Source organism: Syngnathus leptorhynchus, chromosome 7 (assembly GCF_054491065.1).
Source record: "Syngnathus leptorhynchus isolate UIUO chromosome 7, UIUO_Slep, whole genome shotgun sequence".
NCBI classification, from domain to species: Eukaryota; Metazoa; Chordata; class Actinopteri; order Syngnathiformes; family Syngnathidae; genus Syngnathus; species Syngnathus leptorhynchus.
Genome location: NC_141201.1, coordinates 3726011 through 3744935, shown reverse-complemented (window position 1 = coordinate 3744935; position 18925 = coordinate 3726011). Strand labels below are relative to the sequence as shown.

At 42.5% G+C, this 18925-nt stretch overlaps 3 protein-coding genes across 10 annotated transcripts in view; all 3 read right to left on the bottom strand.

Annotated features, from left to right (window-relative positions):
* Positions 1 to 1116: 1116 nt before the first annotated feature.
* p2ry13 (purinergic receptor P2Y13) lies at positions 1117 to 3826 on the bottom strand. Of its 2 annotated transcripts, none has more exons than XM_085916541.1 (4): positions 3459 to 3826; positions 2905 to 3096; positions 2441 to 2830; positions 1117 to 2333 (listed from the first exon to the last, which is right to left on the bottom strand). In XM_085916541.1, the coding sequence occupies exons 1-4, from the start codon at positions 3570 to 3572 to the stop codon at positions 1875 to 1877; spliced, it is 1155 nt and encodes a 384-aa protein (XP_085772667.1). In that variant the 5' UTR covers positions 3573 to 3826; the 3' UTR covers positions 1117 to 1874. The 2 variants fall into 2 exon arrangements, with proteins under 2 accessions (XP_085772667.1, XP_085772668.1); XM_085916542.1 differs by having other exon boundaries at positions 2905 to 3116; positions 3459 to 3477.
* Positions 3827 to 5754: 1928 nt separating this feature from the next.
* On the bottom strand, positions 5755 to 10297 carry p2ry12 (purinergic receptor P2Y12). 2 transcript variants are annotated; one of them, XM_085916455.1, is made up of 3 exons: positions 10181 to 10297; positions 8060 to 8295; positions 5755 to 7508 (listed from the first exon to the last, which is right to left on the bottom strand). In XM_085916455.1, the coding sequence occupies exons 2-3, from the start codon at positions 8282 to 8284 to the stop codon at positions 6699 to 6701; spliced, it is 1035 nt and encodes a 344-aa protein (XP_085772581.1). In that variant the 5' UTR covers positions 8285 to 8295; positions 10181 to 10297; the 3' UTR covers positions 5755 to 6698. The 2 variants fall into 2 exon arrangements, with proteins under 2 accessions (XP_085772581.1, XP_085772580.1); XM_085916454.1 differs by lacking the exon at positions 10181 to 10297 and adding an exon at positions 8374 to 8669.
* A 1898-nt stretch (positions 10298 to 12195) lies between these two features.
* igsf10 (immunoglobulin superfamily, member 10) overlaps positions 12196 to 18925 on the bottom strand; it is an 83915-nt gene continuing 77185 nt past the window's right edge. For all 6 annotated transcript variants that reach the window (XM_085915917.1, XM_085915923.1, XM_085915921.1 and 3 more), the window contains 5 exons: positions 17245 to 18894; positions 15967 to 17148; positions 14979 to 15882; positions 14482 to 14848; positions 12196 to 14399 (listed from right to left, as the gene is read on the bottom strand). In XM_085915917.1, the coding sequence (XP_085772043.1) occupies positions 12855 to 14399; positions 14482 to 14848; positions 14979 to 15882; positions 15967 to 17148; positions 17245 to 18894 (5648 nt within the window). In that variant the 3' untranslated portion in view covers positions 12196 to 12854. The remainder of the gene's footprint in view (positions 14400 to 14481; positions 14849 to 14978; positions 15883 to 15966; positions 17149 to 17244; positions 18895 to 18925) is intronic.

The following is an 18925-nucleotide window of genomic DNA, read 5'->3' as shown; positions in this document are numbered from 1 at the left end:
TAATGATAATAATAATAATAACGACAATAAGGATAATAATAATAATGCTTATTTGGTTTTAAACTCAGATTACTTATTACTTAATTAAAAATCATACATGCACTCGGTTATTACAATTCATTAATAATGTCAATTAAATAAGACGAGCATGAAAAAGATAAGATGCGGGGTACATGTGTGCACCATATTTTATCGGGCTGATGCCACTGAATGAGACATGCATGAAGCAACCCCTTAAAATTACATAGACAATCAAATTCATGAAACAGTACTTGTAAATTAATATTTAAAAACTAATAAACTAAATAAAACAATGCACAATGAGCGTATCCAGTATCAGTGCAGAGTTTGTGGGCACTGATGTAATGTGTTGAGAAGGGCAAGGCACTTTGTGAAAAATGTTGCTCCCTAGTGGCCAATTTGATGAGGGTAGCTTTATGGTAGATTTGAAGAGTGCAGGAAGTAAAGTCACTTTCTTAACTACAGCAGGTGTTCTCCAAATTTTGGGATCTAGACTTTTTTTCCAAGGACCCCCCCTCATAATCCTCACAGCTGTTAAACACAACTACCATCTGTACTCTTAAGTGCCACAGGATTTTTTGGTAAATGGAGTCAGTCATGCAAGTTCAATTAGCAAGCGGCCACTAACATGAAAGTGTCAGACCTTATAGCACTTCCATACCTGTCTTGACTCTTCCCTGACCCCGACCGGTGTCCATGCATGCGGTGCCAGGCAACACTATCCACAGAGTTGATTTCATTTCCATGAACGTCATTTTGAATTTCTAATAACTCACCGCCACGGCTGTCAGAGGATTTAATCGTCGGGTGACAAACGACCTTTCTTCTGGCTCCAGTAACTGCGGCTCCGGCCGCAGCAAATAGCTCGTTAATTTCCTGACCAAATATCAGCCTCTGCAGTAAAGCCAATACGTGGTGGGATGGAGGATGATCATAATTCATTATTACATTCATCAAATCTGCATGCAGACATGATTGTAAATCAAGTGAAAGGTAATGTTAATCCCTCTACAAGTAGTTTAGAAATGTGCTAAAAAAGGTGGAAAGTAAAAAGTCAATCAACTAGCTTGCCCTTTTTCGGTGCTGATTGCGTCTATTGTTTTTTTTACATTTAGCTTGATCAAGCATTTGATATGTGCACGTATCAATGCTTGAACTTAATGTGCGTGATTAAGGTCACTTTGTTGACAGAACCACAAACTCGTGCAAAACTTTCACTTTCATTTCTGAGGAAATGCAGTTTGGGTAATTAGCAGTCAGGCAGGCAACATGCCGAAAAGTTCCTTTACCACAAAATGTTCCATCACATGTCGCTTTAACTCATTCAGTGCCAGCCCAATTGAAATAAATGTTTCGACGGCCATAGTCGTCAATCACAGTCAATTTCAGCTACACTGGTAACTTATTTCTTGGTCAATCTTACTTTCTGTCATCCTGCTACAACGCAACAGAAATATGAGAATAAAATACAAGTTGTAATTTTCCAGTGTATGTTTGCAAAAGTGCTGACGAAATGTTTTTCTTTTGAGTTTACAGAAGGGAAAGTGTCGGTTAAGGAGATTAGAGAACAGGAAGTTGACAACGACTTTCAGAACACTTGACATCATGCGTCCAGTGACTCGGCAAACGTGTTGTGTGGCAGGAATTCAGCGTGGTCATTTTTTTGCAATGTCATGATCTGCTGCAGTCTTCTGTTGTTTTGTTTGTTTAATCTGATGCTAACTGCTAAAAGCTAACTCCAGCGGTTTCATCTGTGACGGGCCAAATATGAATGATTTCCAGCATTTTTTTTTTTTTTCAATCAAAATATTAAACATATTTACATATTGGACCTTTATGTAAGTTCCAGTGTGTTATTTTGGTGGACCAAGCTTGTTGTTGTTGTTGTTTGCCGTTTGCGACATCTCCAGCTGGGTGGACGTAGCGGTGGGAGAATCTCCCAACGGCTTGCGTTGGAACGTGGCCGTGAGTTTCTTCCTGAACACGCTGCACAGGAACACGTAAATGAGCGGGTCCAGACACACGTTGGTGGTCGACAGCCACAGCGTGGTCTCCTTGGCGATGTAGAGCCCGTTCTTTATCTTGCAGTCGCTGATGGCATTGCCGGTTTGCGTTATAGTGTAGGGAACTCGGTTAAAGTGGTAGGGGGCGAAGCAGACGAAGAAGACGGCGACGACCACAAAGACTTTTGCTTTGGTTTTGCGAGTAGCTGCCTGAGAACTGCACTTTGAGGCTCTGTATGACTCATACACTTTCTTGCTAATGAATGTGTAGCAGAAGACCATCAGGGCCAGCGTTCCCCAGAAGATCACCTATGGGGGGAAGCCCAAAGGAAACACAGTAAACCTACATTGAATTAGAATTAATATTTTGCTGCTGTTCCTAATCAAGTGACCTCTATTCTCCATATCATAGCTACCTGAACGAAGTAGATGAATCCTCCATGCCAATCCAGGCCGGCTTGACTCTTCATGGACGTGCACTTGACCCGTCCGTTAGAATAGCGTGGCGGCTGGTTGCTTAAGATCGTATTGGGCAGCGCCAAAGAAAACATGACCACCCAGACCACGACGCTCAACACCTGGCCGACCCACACCCGCTGTAGGACGCCTTTGCCGAAAGGCCGGACTATCTTCAGGTAACGGTCCACGCTGATGAGGCCCAGCAAGATGATGCTGATGTACATGGTGACGTAGAAGAGAACGGCCGAGTAACGGCAGTGGAAGGCTCGTAGCGGATCCCCGCCCAAGCCGGTGTCGCTCATGATCCTCAGGGGGATGGTCGACGTCATCAACAAGTCAGCTACCACCTGTCGTTTCAATACATCTCTCACTTGTCTGTATCGATAATATCACAAAAGAGCCTGATTTGAAATCCACTCACCACGTTTTTTAAAAAGACCATGAACGTGGACTTGCTGGGAATGGTGAAGAAAACCCACGCCGCCATGGAATTGAGCAGCAGGGCGAGGATGAAGACGATGCTGTACAGCCAGGGGAACAGCACCGAGGTCACGCTGATATCCCGGACACACTTGAAGGAAGCGTTGGCTTGCGAGGCGTTCATCTTGTCTTTCTGGAGATGACGAAATAGATCTTTAGAATAGATATTATAATTATTTACACTTATAACAAGTATGGATCATGAACCCCATGCTGTTCACCATAGCAAGACAACACAATTTCCATTACATTACTGTCACAAATTAAGGAATATCAATCGTATTCATAAAAAAAAAAACATTTTAGAATAGATTACAATAATAAAAGACCTTTCTCGTGAGTATTTTGTGTTTAAACTACAAGCACCAGTTGCCATGGCAACAAACATATACTGGCGTAAAGTACAGAAAAATAAAACTCGATTTACTTTTGTGACTTCATATCAGTACAAATTTTCTCATTTGAAATGAAGTTCTTGAAATGATTGCTTCTTACCTTATGGCCTTCTGTGCTATGTGACTGCGCGGCATGGGAAGAAGAAGAACATATAAGGCAATGATGGGAGCAAAAAAAACCACAATCTTTCAGAAGAAGGAAGAAGTGAAACATCCGATTCTGCTTTCCCCGCTGTTATCTACAGGAAGTTAGGCAAACAAAAGAACTCCAATTGAACATATATTGGTGTGACTTAAGTTACTTCGCTTCAACTACTCCTGTCTAAATGTGTGTGTGCTGTTTTTGAAGGGACTGTCCACCCCCCAATTCACCCAATGACTTTGCCAGGCTTCCTGTGAGTGAAAGAGACTTTGCTTGCACACTTCCTGTCCCAATTGTTCCCGAGAACTTTTGGCACCCGTGCGTGCCAATCGATAAACCAACACCACGGGCACAATCCGGGGGGACCTTCCTCCGTGGACCTGTTGCACGCTCCTGCCCACCCTTAAAAATAGCCCCCCCCCCAAAAAAAAACAAAAAAAAGATGCTTGTGAGTTTTACGACTTCAGAATGTGTCATATTTGTTCCTTATGCATGCTGCCGTAGTAATGCTTTCTAGAATTTTCCACCTTTCTATAAATAAAACGAGCGCTTTGAGGAAAACATGACAGGCATAATTTCCTGTGTGACTTTGCTTGTTGGATCGGGACCAGGAATGACAGCAGATGGGAAAAGATGGACTAGTTGAAATGCTGGCCTTGAAAAGCGGCCCCTGGGCGATCGTTTAATTAAAGGAGGTTTACTATTTGAACCGGTGATAAAATATAAAGGCGCAGCGGCTTGAGATATAAAAATGAAGGAAATAAAAAGACATATTTTTGACACGTCATATAAGTTTTGCCTTTTCAACCACAAAATGAACAAAAATGACCCATTCGAAAGTTTCGTCTTCTCAAATGGTGTTTCAGCAAAACGTGAGGGAGGAAAACACATTATTAGTGCAATTCTCAAACGTCACATAGAGTTCATATGCAAGCGCGTGGGCCCCCCTGCTTACAACACATGAGAAGAAGAATCCGCCCCGGGATAACCTCCCTCGTCCAAAATATGACATTTTAATAACCCCGCCGTTGATTCACTAACCATACCCACATTGAACAATCACAGTGGAAACATCATTTACTTAACAAACAAACCTAAAATGTGCACAAATATGAGAAATAAGATTTTTTTTCCCCCTCAACTAATTTTTATGCTTTATATTCAACTAGTAAAACAGCAGTACGACTTTGATTATTAGCCCGTTGTCAATCGGTGGTCCGCGGCCCTTTCGTGGTCCGTGGCGGTATTGTAAGTGGTCCGCAAAATTGGAAATGGAAAATAATTGTAACATTCTTAAAAAATAGAATTGATTCATTATTTTGACTTGATTAATTCTCCAGCTAATTTTGCGAATTTTTTACCCAGCCACACCCTTGATTATCACTCAGTTGATATTTACATCACAATCACAACAAGATGTACAGATGCTTGATTCACACTTGCTTGAATCTTGACACCAAAAACAAGGAGGTGAATTTAGCGGCACGCCTATGATTGAGAGAATCGACCCTGAGGTTGCCAAGTCCAAATTTATTGTAGTTTTAATCCCCCCCTAGTGCATTCTTCTGTACATTACAACTTAGCCTTGAAAAGTGACACATTGACGGTCTTGTTTATGCAATTAAAAGTTGGATAGGTGTTGAAAGGAACGCCACAAGTCAAATAAAAGAGCGTGCAGTTTTCTCTACTCCCCCCCCCCCCATTGTAAATCTAAAAGCAATAAATAAAAAAATAAATAAATAAAAGATCAAAATGAAAACTATACAGCGCAATAAGCTTTTACAATAGCATCGTAAAATTTCTGCTGTCAAGAGTAGAAATTTTATAATCCGGTTTTATGTCCAATTTGTGTCACTCCCACAAAAAGAAGGACAAAATGCACCAACCAGGATTTTTATCGCTCTGAATGTCGTCTTATAACATATCAATACTATTTCAGTTCAATTTAATTCACTCAGTACATCTATATTGTCTATCTAGTAAGATCCAATACATGAAACATATAATAAAATGTTTTTTTTTTACTTTACAGATGGTACTGACTCAAGTTTGCTTCGATTCTTTCAGTTAAATAATTAATAAAACTAATAAATAAATATAAATAAAAAAATTTGAAGATTTATTTCTTCTTCCATTTAATTTCACAATAATATAATATAATAATTTAATTTAATGTTAATGGGTGTTGTATGGTACCAAAAAAACATACTCATTTATGACTACATTTAATAATCATAAAACTATTCAATCTCTAGCCATAACCCTTACCTACAATTGAATGCTCTGCTGTGTAATGCATTTCTTAGCCACAAGAGGGCAGCTGCTACATATCCAGTATTGACAACAGAGTATAAAAAAAGCAGAAATAAGCACCACTTCAACAGATTGAACCACAAGATGAAGATTAAGTGCCTTTTAAAAATAATTTAGGGACGCAGTTATTCAATCTTATTGAAATAGCCATCAATGTAACATAAAAAAAAAACACTTGTATGTCTTGCGTTTATCCACTAGGTGGCCTCAAATATACTCTAATGCATTTCCACGAAAAGCCATATTATTATTACTTTTGTATTGCTTTATTTAACATGTTCATTTTAAAATATGCAGTAAATGCATTTACTTTAGAATGCCAATAGACTTCTAGCCTGGTCAATACATTTGAATTCTCGGACGTCAATTTCAATTAGTGAATCAATCAAACTTTATTGATAGCGTTATTCACGCCAAAAGTCAACATGTGACCTTTAAAAACTGTTTACAAACAAATAACATCAACAAGTGTTCTATGAACTACAATTAAAAAAATAAAATCACATTTTTAATGTTGAATAGTCAACACAGTGCAAAACATTTTTACCAGGCAGTTATCTATGCGGCTCGGTGTCATAACAGCAATAATCAATTAAAAGTTTGATCTTCAGAAGTGTGTACAGTGCATTGATTAATTATGTCAGGGAACCATTGAGGCAAAATGAAGCGCACTCTTTGATCGATGAATCGACTGAACTAGTTGTGAGGTCTTTTAGGGTCCTTTCTGATTAAGGCCTACATAAATAACCTTGACGAGACTTAACGAGCCAGATTTCACCGACATGGGAGCGCAAAGAAGCTGATTACAAATCTAACCTACAAAGGGTGTGAAGATATATTGAAATTCAGATGCTTCTGCAGAGTCACCTGACAGTCCAACACGTTTCAGAGGGTGGTGCAGCCAGAATCTGATTCCGAGCCCCTCTCCAGCAGCCAACTGCAGGTACCGGGGGGCAACCTGAAGATATTGAACAAGGTGGTCCTAAAAGACTTGCAGAGAAAAAAGTAGATGAGCGGATCCAGAAGTGAGTTGAGCGACGACAGGAAGAGAGTACTTTCCTTCAGCTGGAAGAAGAAGAGCTTGAGTCTGCAATCGAAGAGAAGATCCCGCGTCTGGCTCATTGTGTACGGCACACGGGCGAAATGGAACGGCACGAAGCACACGAAGAACACGGCCAGGACCAGGAAGACGTTGGTGTTCATCTTCCTTTTGGGTTGCCGTTTCTGTTTGCCCGAAACCCCGCCTCCTCCATCGGGGCGTCGAGTTTTGGTGCGCGAATACGATTTATACAGCTCTTTGGTGATTAGCGTGTAGGACACGATCACAATCAAGAGGTTCCCCCAGAAGATAACCTGACACAAGTGATTGACCACCTCGTGCCAGTAAAGCCCAGCCGGGCCCTTCAGGTCGCTGCACTTGAAATAGGCTGACCCTGGCGTCTTATTGGTCAAGATCACGTTGGGGAGGCAGAACGCCAGAAGGACGATCCACACCGCGGCGGAGAGAAGCTTCCTGAGGGCTAACCGTTTGGCGTTGGTACCCTCGAACGGCGACAGGGTCTTCCGACATCGGTCGATGCTGATCAGTCCGAAGAAGAGGATGCTGATGTACATGGTGAGGTAGAAGAGAACCGAGGAAATCCGGCACACGAATATTCTCAGGCCGGTAGAAGCCATATTGGAATCTGCTAACACCTGCGACAAGAGAGGAAATGGTGGATCGTCCATATATTCCTAATCATCCAATTAGCAATCCGTCAATGTCGGTGTTTGATGATCTTAAAGCTCAGTAAAGCTATTCAGAGGGAAATAACTTTTTGAAGTTCAAATCGAACGTGAAAAACCTTTCTGGCGGCTGATTTGATGTTTGAAAAGTGCCCCATGAATCTTTTAGATGACAATATTCCCACGTGAAATGTCAGACGGACGTTTACTACCGTTTCCCTCGCCTCGGTCTATACGCGCTATCGCAGACTGGGTGGCTTATCGTCAAAAACACATTTTACGACATGGCGGCCTCGAGTAGTGATGGGAAGAGACACATCTATAAATTAGTAGCGTTGTCATGGGTGCACATCATAATTTGGGTCTGAAGGTATGACATTTTTGGATCATGAAATATGCCACGGGTCAAACATTTATTTCTTATAAACGTAAATAACCAGAGAGTGGAATTAAAATCTGTCTGATGCGATACTCACCAGATTGGTCGCCAGAGCACATAAAAAGCTACCGATCTTAATCACCTTGAAAGGGAACGTGAGGGTCATGACCACGTCGGCGACCACGACGTTCTTGAGGTAGATGACGAAATGGGAGCGCGACGGGATGCGCAGGAACACCCACACCGCCAAACCGTTGAGCGTCACTCCGGCAAGGAACAGGATCGAGTAGAGGACCGGGAAAACCACCGTCTTCAGGACATTGTCGCGGGAGCAACTCAGGTTGCCCAGGGTTGCGTTGGCATCCATGAGGAAACTATCTGGAAAATGACATTTGAAAAATCATGCACCAGTCACAACCTCAAGTATTGAAACAATCATTGAAGTCATTCACTGACCAGCTCTCTCTCCAATTCAACCACTCGGCTGCCTCCGATCGAATGCGACATGGAGTGTCATGAGCGTGGACTTTCACTTAGCCTTCTGCTTTCTCTTTCCTGTCTTACGGAAACGCTGCAGACGATTGAAAAAAAAAAGTCAACAGGAAGACAGGCTTAGCCTGCATCGCAACATCTTACTTAGCTGTCTTTCGTCATTTGTCTGTGGCTTATTGACGGCCTCGATAGGTATGAATGACATGTTGACATGTGGCTTCTGTAGTCTGGCGACCAGTCAAGGTTTTATTGCCTTGGCTAACCACTACAACACATTCTTGGCTATAATCATCTTTCCGAGGAACTGAAAACAAGCTCCTTTATGGGCTGCTTTTGATTTTTACATCACATGATGTTGAGATTTGTTTTCTTTTTTTTCAAAGTTATGTACCAACAGGCAGGCAGCAATGCTGAAACTTCCTCTGTCTAGTCCCGAACTGAAACCTAAGCATCATTCACTTCCTTAATTAATTCTCCTGCACGCAAACCTACGCTAGATAGTACATGTTAGATAGGTGCGCATTCAAGAAACACTTTGTTGGAAATGTTCTATAAACAGATCCAAATCTTTTATGTGCTACAAGTCAATGTTAGCTCATTAAGCTAGTAGCCAAATGATGCTAATAGCATTAACGTTTGTCCCTCAGAATTTTCACATATTTGACAAAATATTTTCTGTGTATGTTCATCTTAGCATTTTCACTTTTTGGAAATACATTAGTACTTTGAATGACCTCCTTTAAAAAGACTTATGCAATCATTTTTGATGAGAATGAATCACAAGTGCATGCTGGCTTGTGACCAATTAGCATTTCCTAAGCAAACAAACTCTGTAAACAGGAAGCTGAACAAGCAGGACTAACAACACTCAAGAGATTCAAGAAAACCCGACGAGGAGACGACTATGCTCAAACAAATTCAGGAGCTGCCGCAGCAGCTGTGCGCTGACAAACTGCGACCTCTCACCCGTTAGAAAAAACACGTCAATCACGTTGTAACTGTGACAGGTCGGCGTAACCTTTCAGTGCCTAGACGGTGGTCCGTGTTTGTTTGCGAGGGTCTTTTGCGTTCATGCATCTCCTCGGTCGAGACGTAAATATGGTCCAGTTGAAATACGAGGGTCACGTTTTTGTTTGGACAGTGTAAAGTTACTGTTGTGTTACCGTTGTTGGCCTGCTAAGGACGTCTGTTGCCAATGTGTGTGTGTACTTTGAGAGAATTAATTTGGTATTATTGGTAACCTGGAGCTACATAGTCTGGATTTTATTCCCAATGGAGAGTTCCACACAATGACTTTCTGTCTTCATGAGTGTCACTTTGATTCAGGTTTTAAAGTTGAATGTCTGGATATGTTTGATTTTCCGGTCTACCAGCTGGTTTTATTCCGGAGAAATAGCAAGTGCTTTGTTTTTGCCCTGATGATGACTCATCTGGTCTGGATTTTGCATCATTGAACAAGCTACTTGTGTGGAGATTGTGCAAGTCATGCGACATAGTATTACCTCTCCTAAAGACGTTTTACTGACCAAAACAAAGCCACGTTTCCAAAATCAATTCCAAATGGAAATTCCAGTCATGAACATCTGCCCCCGCACGTCTTTTTCATTCCTCAATAGATTTCTAAGCAGATTCTTATAAAGCAACATCACACACACTCACAAATAATAACAGGACAATCCATAACATAGCGAGAGAATACTATAATTTTCCTGCTGTCACCCCCTGCCCTTCATTTTTCCTCACATACAGTAAAAACACTTTTAGTGTGTACCTTGCAGCGGTGAGGAATCTCATCGCTCTTTGACTATTTGTCCGATCATCCCTCTGCCCGTGTGCCCGTGATAGCAGGATGTGGAGATGCGGCCGACGAGCGGACAAAACGGACAACAGATCCCTTTGAGACGCTGGCCGGGCCCGGATTGCTCGCATATTTGACACCGTGTCTCTGTGTGCTCAGCGGACGCTTGTGTGTGAGCACGCAAGACATCAGATGTTAACTTAGGCACACAAAGTCGTTCACACTCGACGGTCACTTTAATAGGTACACCTGTACAATCTAATGAGATCCAATACACCAGCTATATTATTTTCCTATTCATTGGTAGATTCCCCCCCACACACACACACAGCACCAGCCACATAGTAACAATCAAAATAAAATAAAATATATAAAATAAAATGTGACAAGCACACACTCATGGTAGACAACGAGGCATAACAGTGGACTACCCTAAGGGAAATTACAATTTTAGGATCTATGCATAGCTAGCTAGCAGAATGTACTCCGCGATTTTGACGGCTAACAACTGATGCAAAATAATGCGCTCATATTATTTTACAGTTGGGGGGGGGTTCTTGTGTCACTGAGATATGCGCTAAGTGCTGCTCAGACAGATGCAATGCAGCAGATGGTCTGCATGATAATGTCATGTCATGTATATCAACCTCTTGAAATGCAACCTGTGGAAACTGTTTACTGGTTTTATTGGGTGCCAGGTTTTTTCTTGTCGATTCGGCTTCCTCATTTATGTTGCAGTTAAATGCCGAGCTAATGATACACAAGCTTCTGTTGTAAACGAGCACTTTAACGTTTCTTAATTAGGTGAGCTGGCCAGCTTAACAGCTTGAACTCTGGTTTGCTGTAATTTGGAGATGCTTTGATGTCTTTAGCATGATGTTCGTTGCGAAACGTAATGTTTACGGTCGTGGGGGCCCCACCAACTCACCTGGTTGTTTTCTTAAGGGGCCCAAAGACCACATCTGCAGACAATCAGAATGGAAAACCCTTATTGAAGTACTTCCACTGTCCTCAGGCCAGACAAGAAACGTCACGTTTTAATAAATAGATGGATGTTTATATTACTATTGATATTTTGTCTGACCCCTGACGATTATATATATATATATATTTTTTTTTTTTTATTCAAAATGGTGTCCCTCAGGGTAGTGAAAGTAAGACGGCAGCTGACAAGTAAAAAAAAAAAGCCTGGCTGCAAAATAAATAGCCCATGGATGTTTGAGATGACCAAAGCATGACACAGCTTCCCTGAAGACGACGTGCAAAGATCTTAGTTGTGGCTAAAAGGCCCAAGTGAGGATTGTCCAACTGTGGTGTGAAATTATACCGCCGGCACAGACACTGAGAAGTGCACACTCGCTACTCTACTGTATGCTTGCCGGCAAGACGGAACTGCGTGTTGCAAATGTTTTGAAAAGGATCTTCCACTTATACGGCAACCGATCCTCAGGGAATGTGTTGCTGAGTTTAGCATCAAAACTAAAGAACGGAAAAGTACCGTACCATGTTCAGGCCTCCGTCTAACAAACCTGTTTCAAAATGCAACACCAGACCAGAGATGTGATTTTCCACCTTCTTCAAGGTGGCCAAGGAAACCGTCCTACGCGCCTCGTAGCGAGTAAAAACACGCCGTGTTTATCTGACTGGAAGCTAGTTGAACTTTCTCTCCAGTGTTTCACTTTAGCAGCTGCGGTCCCACCGCCAGACAAAACACACACTTCCTTTCAGTAGCCACATATCAGCCCAATCTCAAATAATACAATTTCCTTTTAGACACCAAAGTGGAAGGATTAAACTATAAAAAGACAGATTCAATATTACAATTACAGTCTGAGATAGTAGAAAAGTGAAATCAAGGACAACATTCCTAATAATTAGCAACAACAACAACAAATCTCATCGAGCCAAATTGCTAAAAATCCACAATGGTCTATCATGTGATTTAATTCACGTTTAATTGTGATTTGAAGGAAAAAAACTCCAAAAAATGAAATGTTAGATTTATTTTCTCCCATACATTAGTAGGTATGACACAATTATATACTGTATTATTACAGATAAGCATAATGTATAACATTACTGTAAATTCTTGTGTACAACACAATCAATCACAAGTCTTTGAAATTGTTTTTAGAAATAAATGCATCTGCTACAAAACTGAATTATGGAATCGTGTATTGTTGTAAAAAATGTTACGTATCCAGTGTCAAACAATTTTCATATTTGTATATTCATAAAAAAATAATAGGCATTTTACGGTTTGTTCTTTGCACGGCGTAGTCTTCTTAATTTGCTGCTAAAGGACGAGCCGCTGACAAAAGTGTATGTGCTCTAATTGAATCCATGTGTGGCCAGCGTTAAACCCTCAATGGAATCATTCTGGGTTCAAATGTATGAACACTTTCTGTTCGTCGAGAATCCCCCACATGACTGAGTACCAGCTATGATTTTCCAGACATTCACTCCCAAGTCCCAAAAACAAATATCCATCCCACCAGATGTTTTTTTTTTAAGTTTTCTTTTCTTAATCCCATTTGAATTCCACTGGCTCCTTAATGTCCTCAATTTAAATCAATGTAAAAAAAAACATGTACAGATGGGTCCATGATAAAAACATCTTGAAGTCTGTTCCCTTCTGCTGTAATTTTTAGAGTACACGCACATAAACAGCCTTTAGGTCTGTACCAAGATGGTTTTTGGCTACACACTTATACGTGCCCGAATCAAAGGCTGAAAGCTTCTGGACCACAAGCGTGCCTTGAGGGTGAAGCAGTTCACTTCCCAACCGTCTCCCTTGTTGGGCCACCGACAGAACGGAATGATCCGGCAGCTCCCAAGTAATCTCCGGCTTGGGTACGCCAATGGCAGCGCAGTTGAGTTTAACGGGGGTTCCCGCCATTAAACTCAAAGTTGGAGGTGGCATTGCCGTGATGCGTGGAGGGTAGGCAATGATGACAACCGGGACGGTTAGCGCAGCCTCCCCTGCATCATTCCGAGCTCTGCAGATATAGTTCCCTCGATCATACAAAGTGGTGTCCTGTACAATGAGAGTACCGTTCTCGAGTAAATTGTAGCGCCCCACGACTTGTGTCTGGGTAAGCGTGTGGCCCCCAGGGAGTGTCCAGTAGATCTTGGGTTTTGGACTTCCATCAGATAGACAATGAAGGAAGAGAGGCTCACCGAACATACTGCGGATTATTCCCCTCGGCCTTGTAAGGATGTACGGCTTTTGGCCCACATCCAAGATAACGAGTTTTTCAATATAGCCCATGATGTTCTTGGCACCGCAACGGTATTTCCCAGCATCCTCAACGCCAGAGTTATAGATGACTAAAGTTCCATCGTTATCTACCCGTCTGTGGGCGTTAGGCCCAGCGGTAAACCGTGTTCCATTGGGTAGAATCCAAGTGATATCTGGCTTTGGGTGTCCATCAGCAGAGCAGTTCAGAACGTTGGTTTTCCCCAAAGGAGAGAGAATCCGTTCATTGAAAGGGTTTTTGAAAATGGGTCTTCGGAGCGTATTGGTCACCTCGAGTTGTACCACTAACACGGACACTCCGCCATCATTTGTCGCCATGCAAATGAATTCTCCCGTATCAGTAGGACGGACATTACGAATTTCTAAAGTCCCATTATGATGGACATTAATCCTGCCACCAAAGTAGGGTGCCCTCAGAAATATGTTATCTGGCATTATCCAGGTGATAGTTGGAGGAGGATTGCCTTCAGCTTTACAGTCAATGAGTTTCTTAGAGTATTTGGTGGAGAAATCTTTTATGACAGTCCTGTTCTGATGGTAACCGTTGATCACAGGTGGGTTCCCACCAATTTCAAGTTTGTAAACTCTTCGGTTTTCACCAGCAGGGTTGCGAGCCACGCAAACATATTCCCCACCATCAACTAGCTTTGCGTTCCTAATATCCAAAGAGCCATTTACGTGCAACAAGTAGCGTTCGTTCGATGCTGCTATGACATCATTGGTGGGTAACATCCACAGGATTCTGGGTTTGGGTTCACCAATGGCTTGGCAGTCAAAGCGGATGTTACCTCCGGGTTTCAATCTGGCAAAGGTCTCGCTGTTTTGGCGTATCTTGGGAGCTGCGGTCACGACGGTGATATGTACGTGCATTTCATCTTTTCCCACTTGGTTTTCAGCGATACAAGTGTAGTCTCCTTCCTCGGACATACCAACCTGGACAAAAACATACATTGATATAAACCGTTACGACAGATCTTTTATAATAATTCGGAACGGTGTTCTGTTTTTTACTCACTTGATTAACATAGAGCGTCCCATTGTCAAACAAAGTGAAGCGACGTATTCTCCTTCCACCGTTTAAGGAATCAGCCTGCAGAGCACTGTTGACAACAGTACCATCGGGAAGTCCCCAGGAGATCTCTGGCTTCGGAGCTCCCGAGGCTTTACAATCGACCCTGAAGTCATTACCGTACAGAACTTTCTTCTTGCCATGAGGTTTGTGGTCTATCTTAGCTGGCTTCATTGACACCTTGACCTTCATAAGTTGGACATCATCACCACTTGTGCTTTTAGCCATACAGAGATAGTCACCTGCATCTTTATCAATCACAGAATTGACCACCAGAGTACCATTTTCCAGAACCTGGAATCTGCTGCCCATCCTAAGAAGAGAAATTAACATTGAAACCAACAGACAACATTCACATGATTGACAATAAATCTTAATCAATTACCTTGAGCATGCAGTCAATAATATTCTGGACATTACTGTTTTTGGTGATGGAATCTTACCTATGTGATTGTTCTACCATCGCATTAGATGGTAGCCGCCACGTAATCCTGGGTTCAGGTTCTCCGATTGCTGAGCAATTTAGCTTGAGCTGATCCCCAAAATACAACTCAGTTACTTGCTGGGATATCACCTCGATTCTCGGCGCAGCTTCTCTTCTCTCGACCGTCAAAGTCACCACTCTCCGCTCTGAGCCCGTGGAGCTGGTTGCAATACATTCATATTTGCCGTTGTCAATTGGAGCTAAATTCTTAATAAGGAGGGATCCGTTTTCATAAACTGATATCCTCTTGTCCCAGGCAGATCTCTGCGAATTGACCATTACGCCATCTTGCAACACCCAGTGAATCCTAGGCTCAGGGCTACCTTGACCTGTGCAGGGTAGCCATAGGTTTTCTTTTGAAACAGCCTTCACCTGCTGCCGTTTTTCCTCTAGGATACCTGGTGGAGCAGCAACCACATGTAGGCGGACGGTAGCAGTATCAGCTCCGGCCGGGTTACTAGCAATGCACTTGTAATGACCTCTATCAAAAACAGACACCTGTCTAAAGACCAGAGTCCCACCAGCAGTGACTGAAACCCTTCCATTCAGTGTTCTGTGGTCTCTTACTTGAGTCCCATTTGGCAGAATCCAGGAAATCGCCGGTGTAGGCCGACCATCTGCCTTACATTGAATCTCCACGGTATTCCCAGCGTGAGACTTTATCTCTCTCATTTTCGGCTCGAGTATACGTGAAGGGTAAGCGACCACGGAGAGAGTGACAATAAGTTTATCTGATCCATGATCATTCTCAGCAATACAAATGTACTGGCCACGGTCCTTCGTATTGGCATTTTGTATTGACAATGTGCCATTGCGTAACAACTCGAATTTGCCCATTTTTCCTTTGATGGTAACTGTGTTTCCTGGATGGGAGAGAGAAAAACTTGAGAAACAGTTCTCATTAGGAGAGCATACCAACACGGTGACAATTATCAACATATCAGTACCTGTGCTTGAGGAGAAGCGTTTCCAGGATATCACAGGCAGTGGGTCTCCAACTGCGTCACATGGTAAGAAGGCATCCGAGTGGGTCAAAACCGTAAAGCTCGCTGCATTGCCACCAAGTATTTTGGGTTTTCTAGTCATGAGCATTGTCGTTGGTTGAGCGCTGACAACATTGGGACTGGTCGTGACGTAGACATTTTTGACATTGTTTCTGTTGTATGTGTAGATGTAGTCATGTTCTGGTCTATATCGAGTAATTGTTTCAAAGGAAATGTCTTTCTCTGCACTCTCCTTGGTGTTGGTTTGGACTGTCAGTCTGGGTTTTTTTGTAGTTGCTGTGTGACCCTTAAATGTCTGTGTTGGGGTTCTGACGTTATAGTAGACTCGATTTTGAGTTGTTGTGTAAGGTTTCTCCAAGGCAGGCATCGTGTTTGAGTGGACAAAAGGTGTTCTCGTCGTATAGGAACTACCCCAGTCGACTCGGTTGTAACCATACGTCAGCTCCTCTGATGTTTCTGTGGTTTTGTCGATTTCCCCTGATGTTGTAAACATTTGATTTTTTGAGGCACCCTTTTGTCGTAAAGTTGTTTGGACAGTGGTTTCTGTTGTTTTCTTTTTGTCAAAAGTCGGAGTTGTGTTGATTGAATACAATTTAGTATGTTTTAGTTTCTTTGAGGGTCTCCTTCTACGTCCTTGGCGTCCTCTCTTTCCACCAAGTCTCGGCCTGGTTGTAGGAAAATCATCCGGAATCCCACCGGATCCATATGAAAATTCTCTGTCAGGATTTTTGTCTAGGGGTGGCTTGACTGTAGGTGGGGAGGCAAGAGTTGGTGTTTCAGCAGTGGTCAAAGACTTGGAGTAATAATTTGGGGTCACGGTAGTTACTGGCTGAGCAGTTGGCTTCAGATCTGATATCTCAAAATCTGCGGAGAACAAATCGCCATAATCGTCGTCAAACAAAATGACTCTTGTTTCTGTTCTTGTGGTTGGCGATCGAGACTGATAATCTGTTGGTTTGTGTGTAGCGATGGTGGGTAGAGCGGGAGGAGATGTCGTTAAGGTCACTGTTGAAGTCTGAGGTATCGTTAATGTTTCAGTAGTGACTGGCTTTCTTTGCCTTCCCTGTATCTTTTTGTTGACAATTTTTGCCCCGAATTGTGTAGTGGGTGTGGATAGTTCCATATCTGTGGTTGAAAACGACAAATAACAGAAATAGATCAATTGTTAGGTCAATGTAAAAACTACACAGATGGTATGAATTATAAATTTAAAAAAAATACCTGTTGTCACTTCAATTCTATACGGCAACGTTGTATTCCGCTCTGGCTGTATCAGTTTCTTGATAATAGATTGGATGTCAGTAATCCTGTTGGGTTTAATGATCCGTCTGCGACCGTGGAACTTTCTTCTGCGCCCACCTCCTCGACTATTCTTGTGCGGGATGATATGGATGTGCTGCTTGGAGATGATGGTAGATCCCAATGATGGGGAGTTTATTGTTTGGGTGGTATGAAAGGTGATTTGATCATCCCGCCTCTGTGTGGTGGTAACAGCCGTGATAGTGGACTGGCTTTCTGGGTTGTAAAGCTCCATGGGGTCTGTGCCATCCCTCATTGGAGTAATATTAGGATCAAGGGTAAATGAGAACACTTCAGTGGAGGTCTCTGGTTCTGAAGGATGCTGACCGGAGGACTGAAGCTGCGTTTCTTGTGAAGAGTCTGTAACAGTTTTGGGAAGTCTTTTGAGGGAATGAAGCTCTGTGGTTTCATCAGAACTAAACGGGCTTGAGTTGGGTGAACTCAGGTCATATATTGTAACATCTTCTCTGTCAATCAGTGGAGTGTTTGTATAGATGTTTTTTTTGATTGGCGTATAATCTGTTGTTTTTTCTATTTCTTGACTGAAAGTGACACCCTGGCTGTTTTTTGTGACTGCTATCGTGTTTTCCATTTCAAAGTCGCCACCTTTTTCAGGGTTACGTGTCGTGGGTAAAAGTGTAGAAAGTAAAATTAAATCGTCACGTGCCTCACCTGAACCAATTTCATCATCGATTGAGTATTTTCCTGTATTTCTTTCTTTGGTGTTTTCTCTTACTCCACCTTGTGCCTTCTTCATAAATTCAGCAAATTTCTTTGGATCAATTTTACTTTTTGTTTTATCAAAGATTCGATTACCAAATCCACGTCTGTTGCTGGCTGAATGCTTCCTTTGTCCTATTTGGCTTTCTGACCTACTTTTACCCCGTGACCTCAGTCTGGAATGACGTCGACCAGAAACAACGGTTTTGACTCTATCTGATGCTTTGTCAGAAGGGATGTTTGTCTTGTCAGTTAAAGTTTGCTCTACCAGGTTCTTCATTCCCATGCCTGATCCATCATTATCAAAGTCCGTCCATACCTCTGAGCTTTCACGAACTGTCACCTGAGAAACCAGAAGGTCAATTCCCAAGTGATTAGCAGCCAAACATCTATAAAATCCTCGATCCCTGGTAGTCACGCTCTCAATCAGTAGAGTGCCATTTTCAAACACCTTCTTTTTCCCTTGAGATCCGTCCAATATCGAGTGGTCTGGGAGTATCCACTGAATTGAGGCCTTTGGACTTCCTGAGCTGCTACAGTCAAAAATAAGATGTTCCCCCAATTTCTGGGTTACGTGGACACCATTGACATTTGTCTCCTCCACATCAGGAGACAATACTGTCACTCGAAAAACCAGAATGTCAGCATCCAGGTAGTTGGTGGCAATGCAGCGATAGAGGCCGGTGTCCAAGGCATCTGCCCCCCGAAGGGTGAGCTTCCCTTCGGCTGTGATTATGATTCTGTTGTCCTCACTAACATAAGGAGCTCGGACCTTCATTCCATCGGGTAAAATCCACTCCAGCAAAGGTTTCGGATCCCCTCGGACTTGACAGCTCAACTGAACCACCTCGCCTGCATTGAAAAATGTAAACATCAGTTCCGG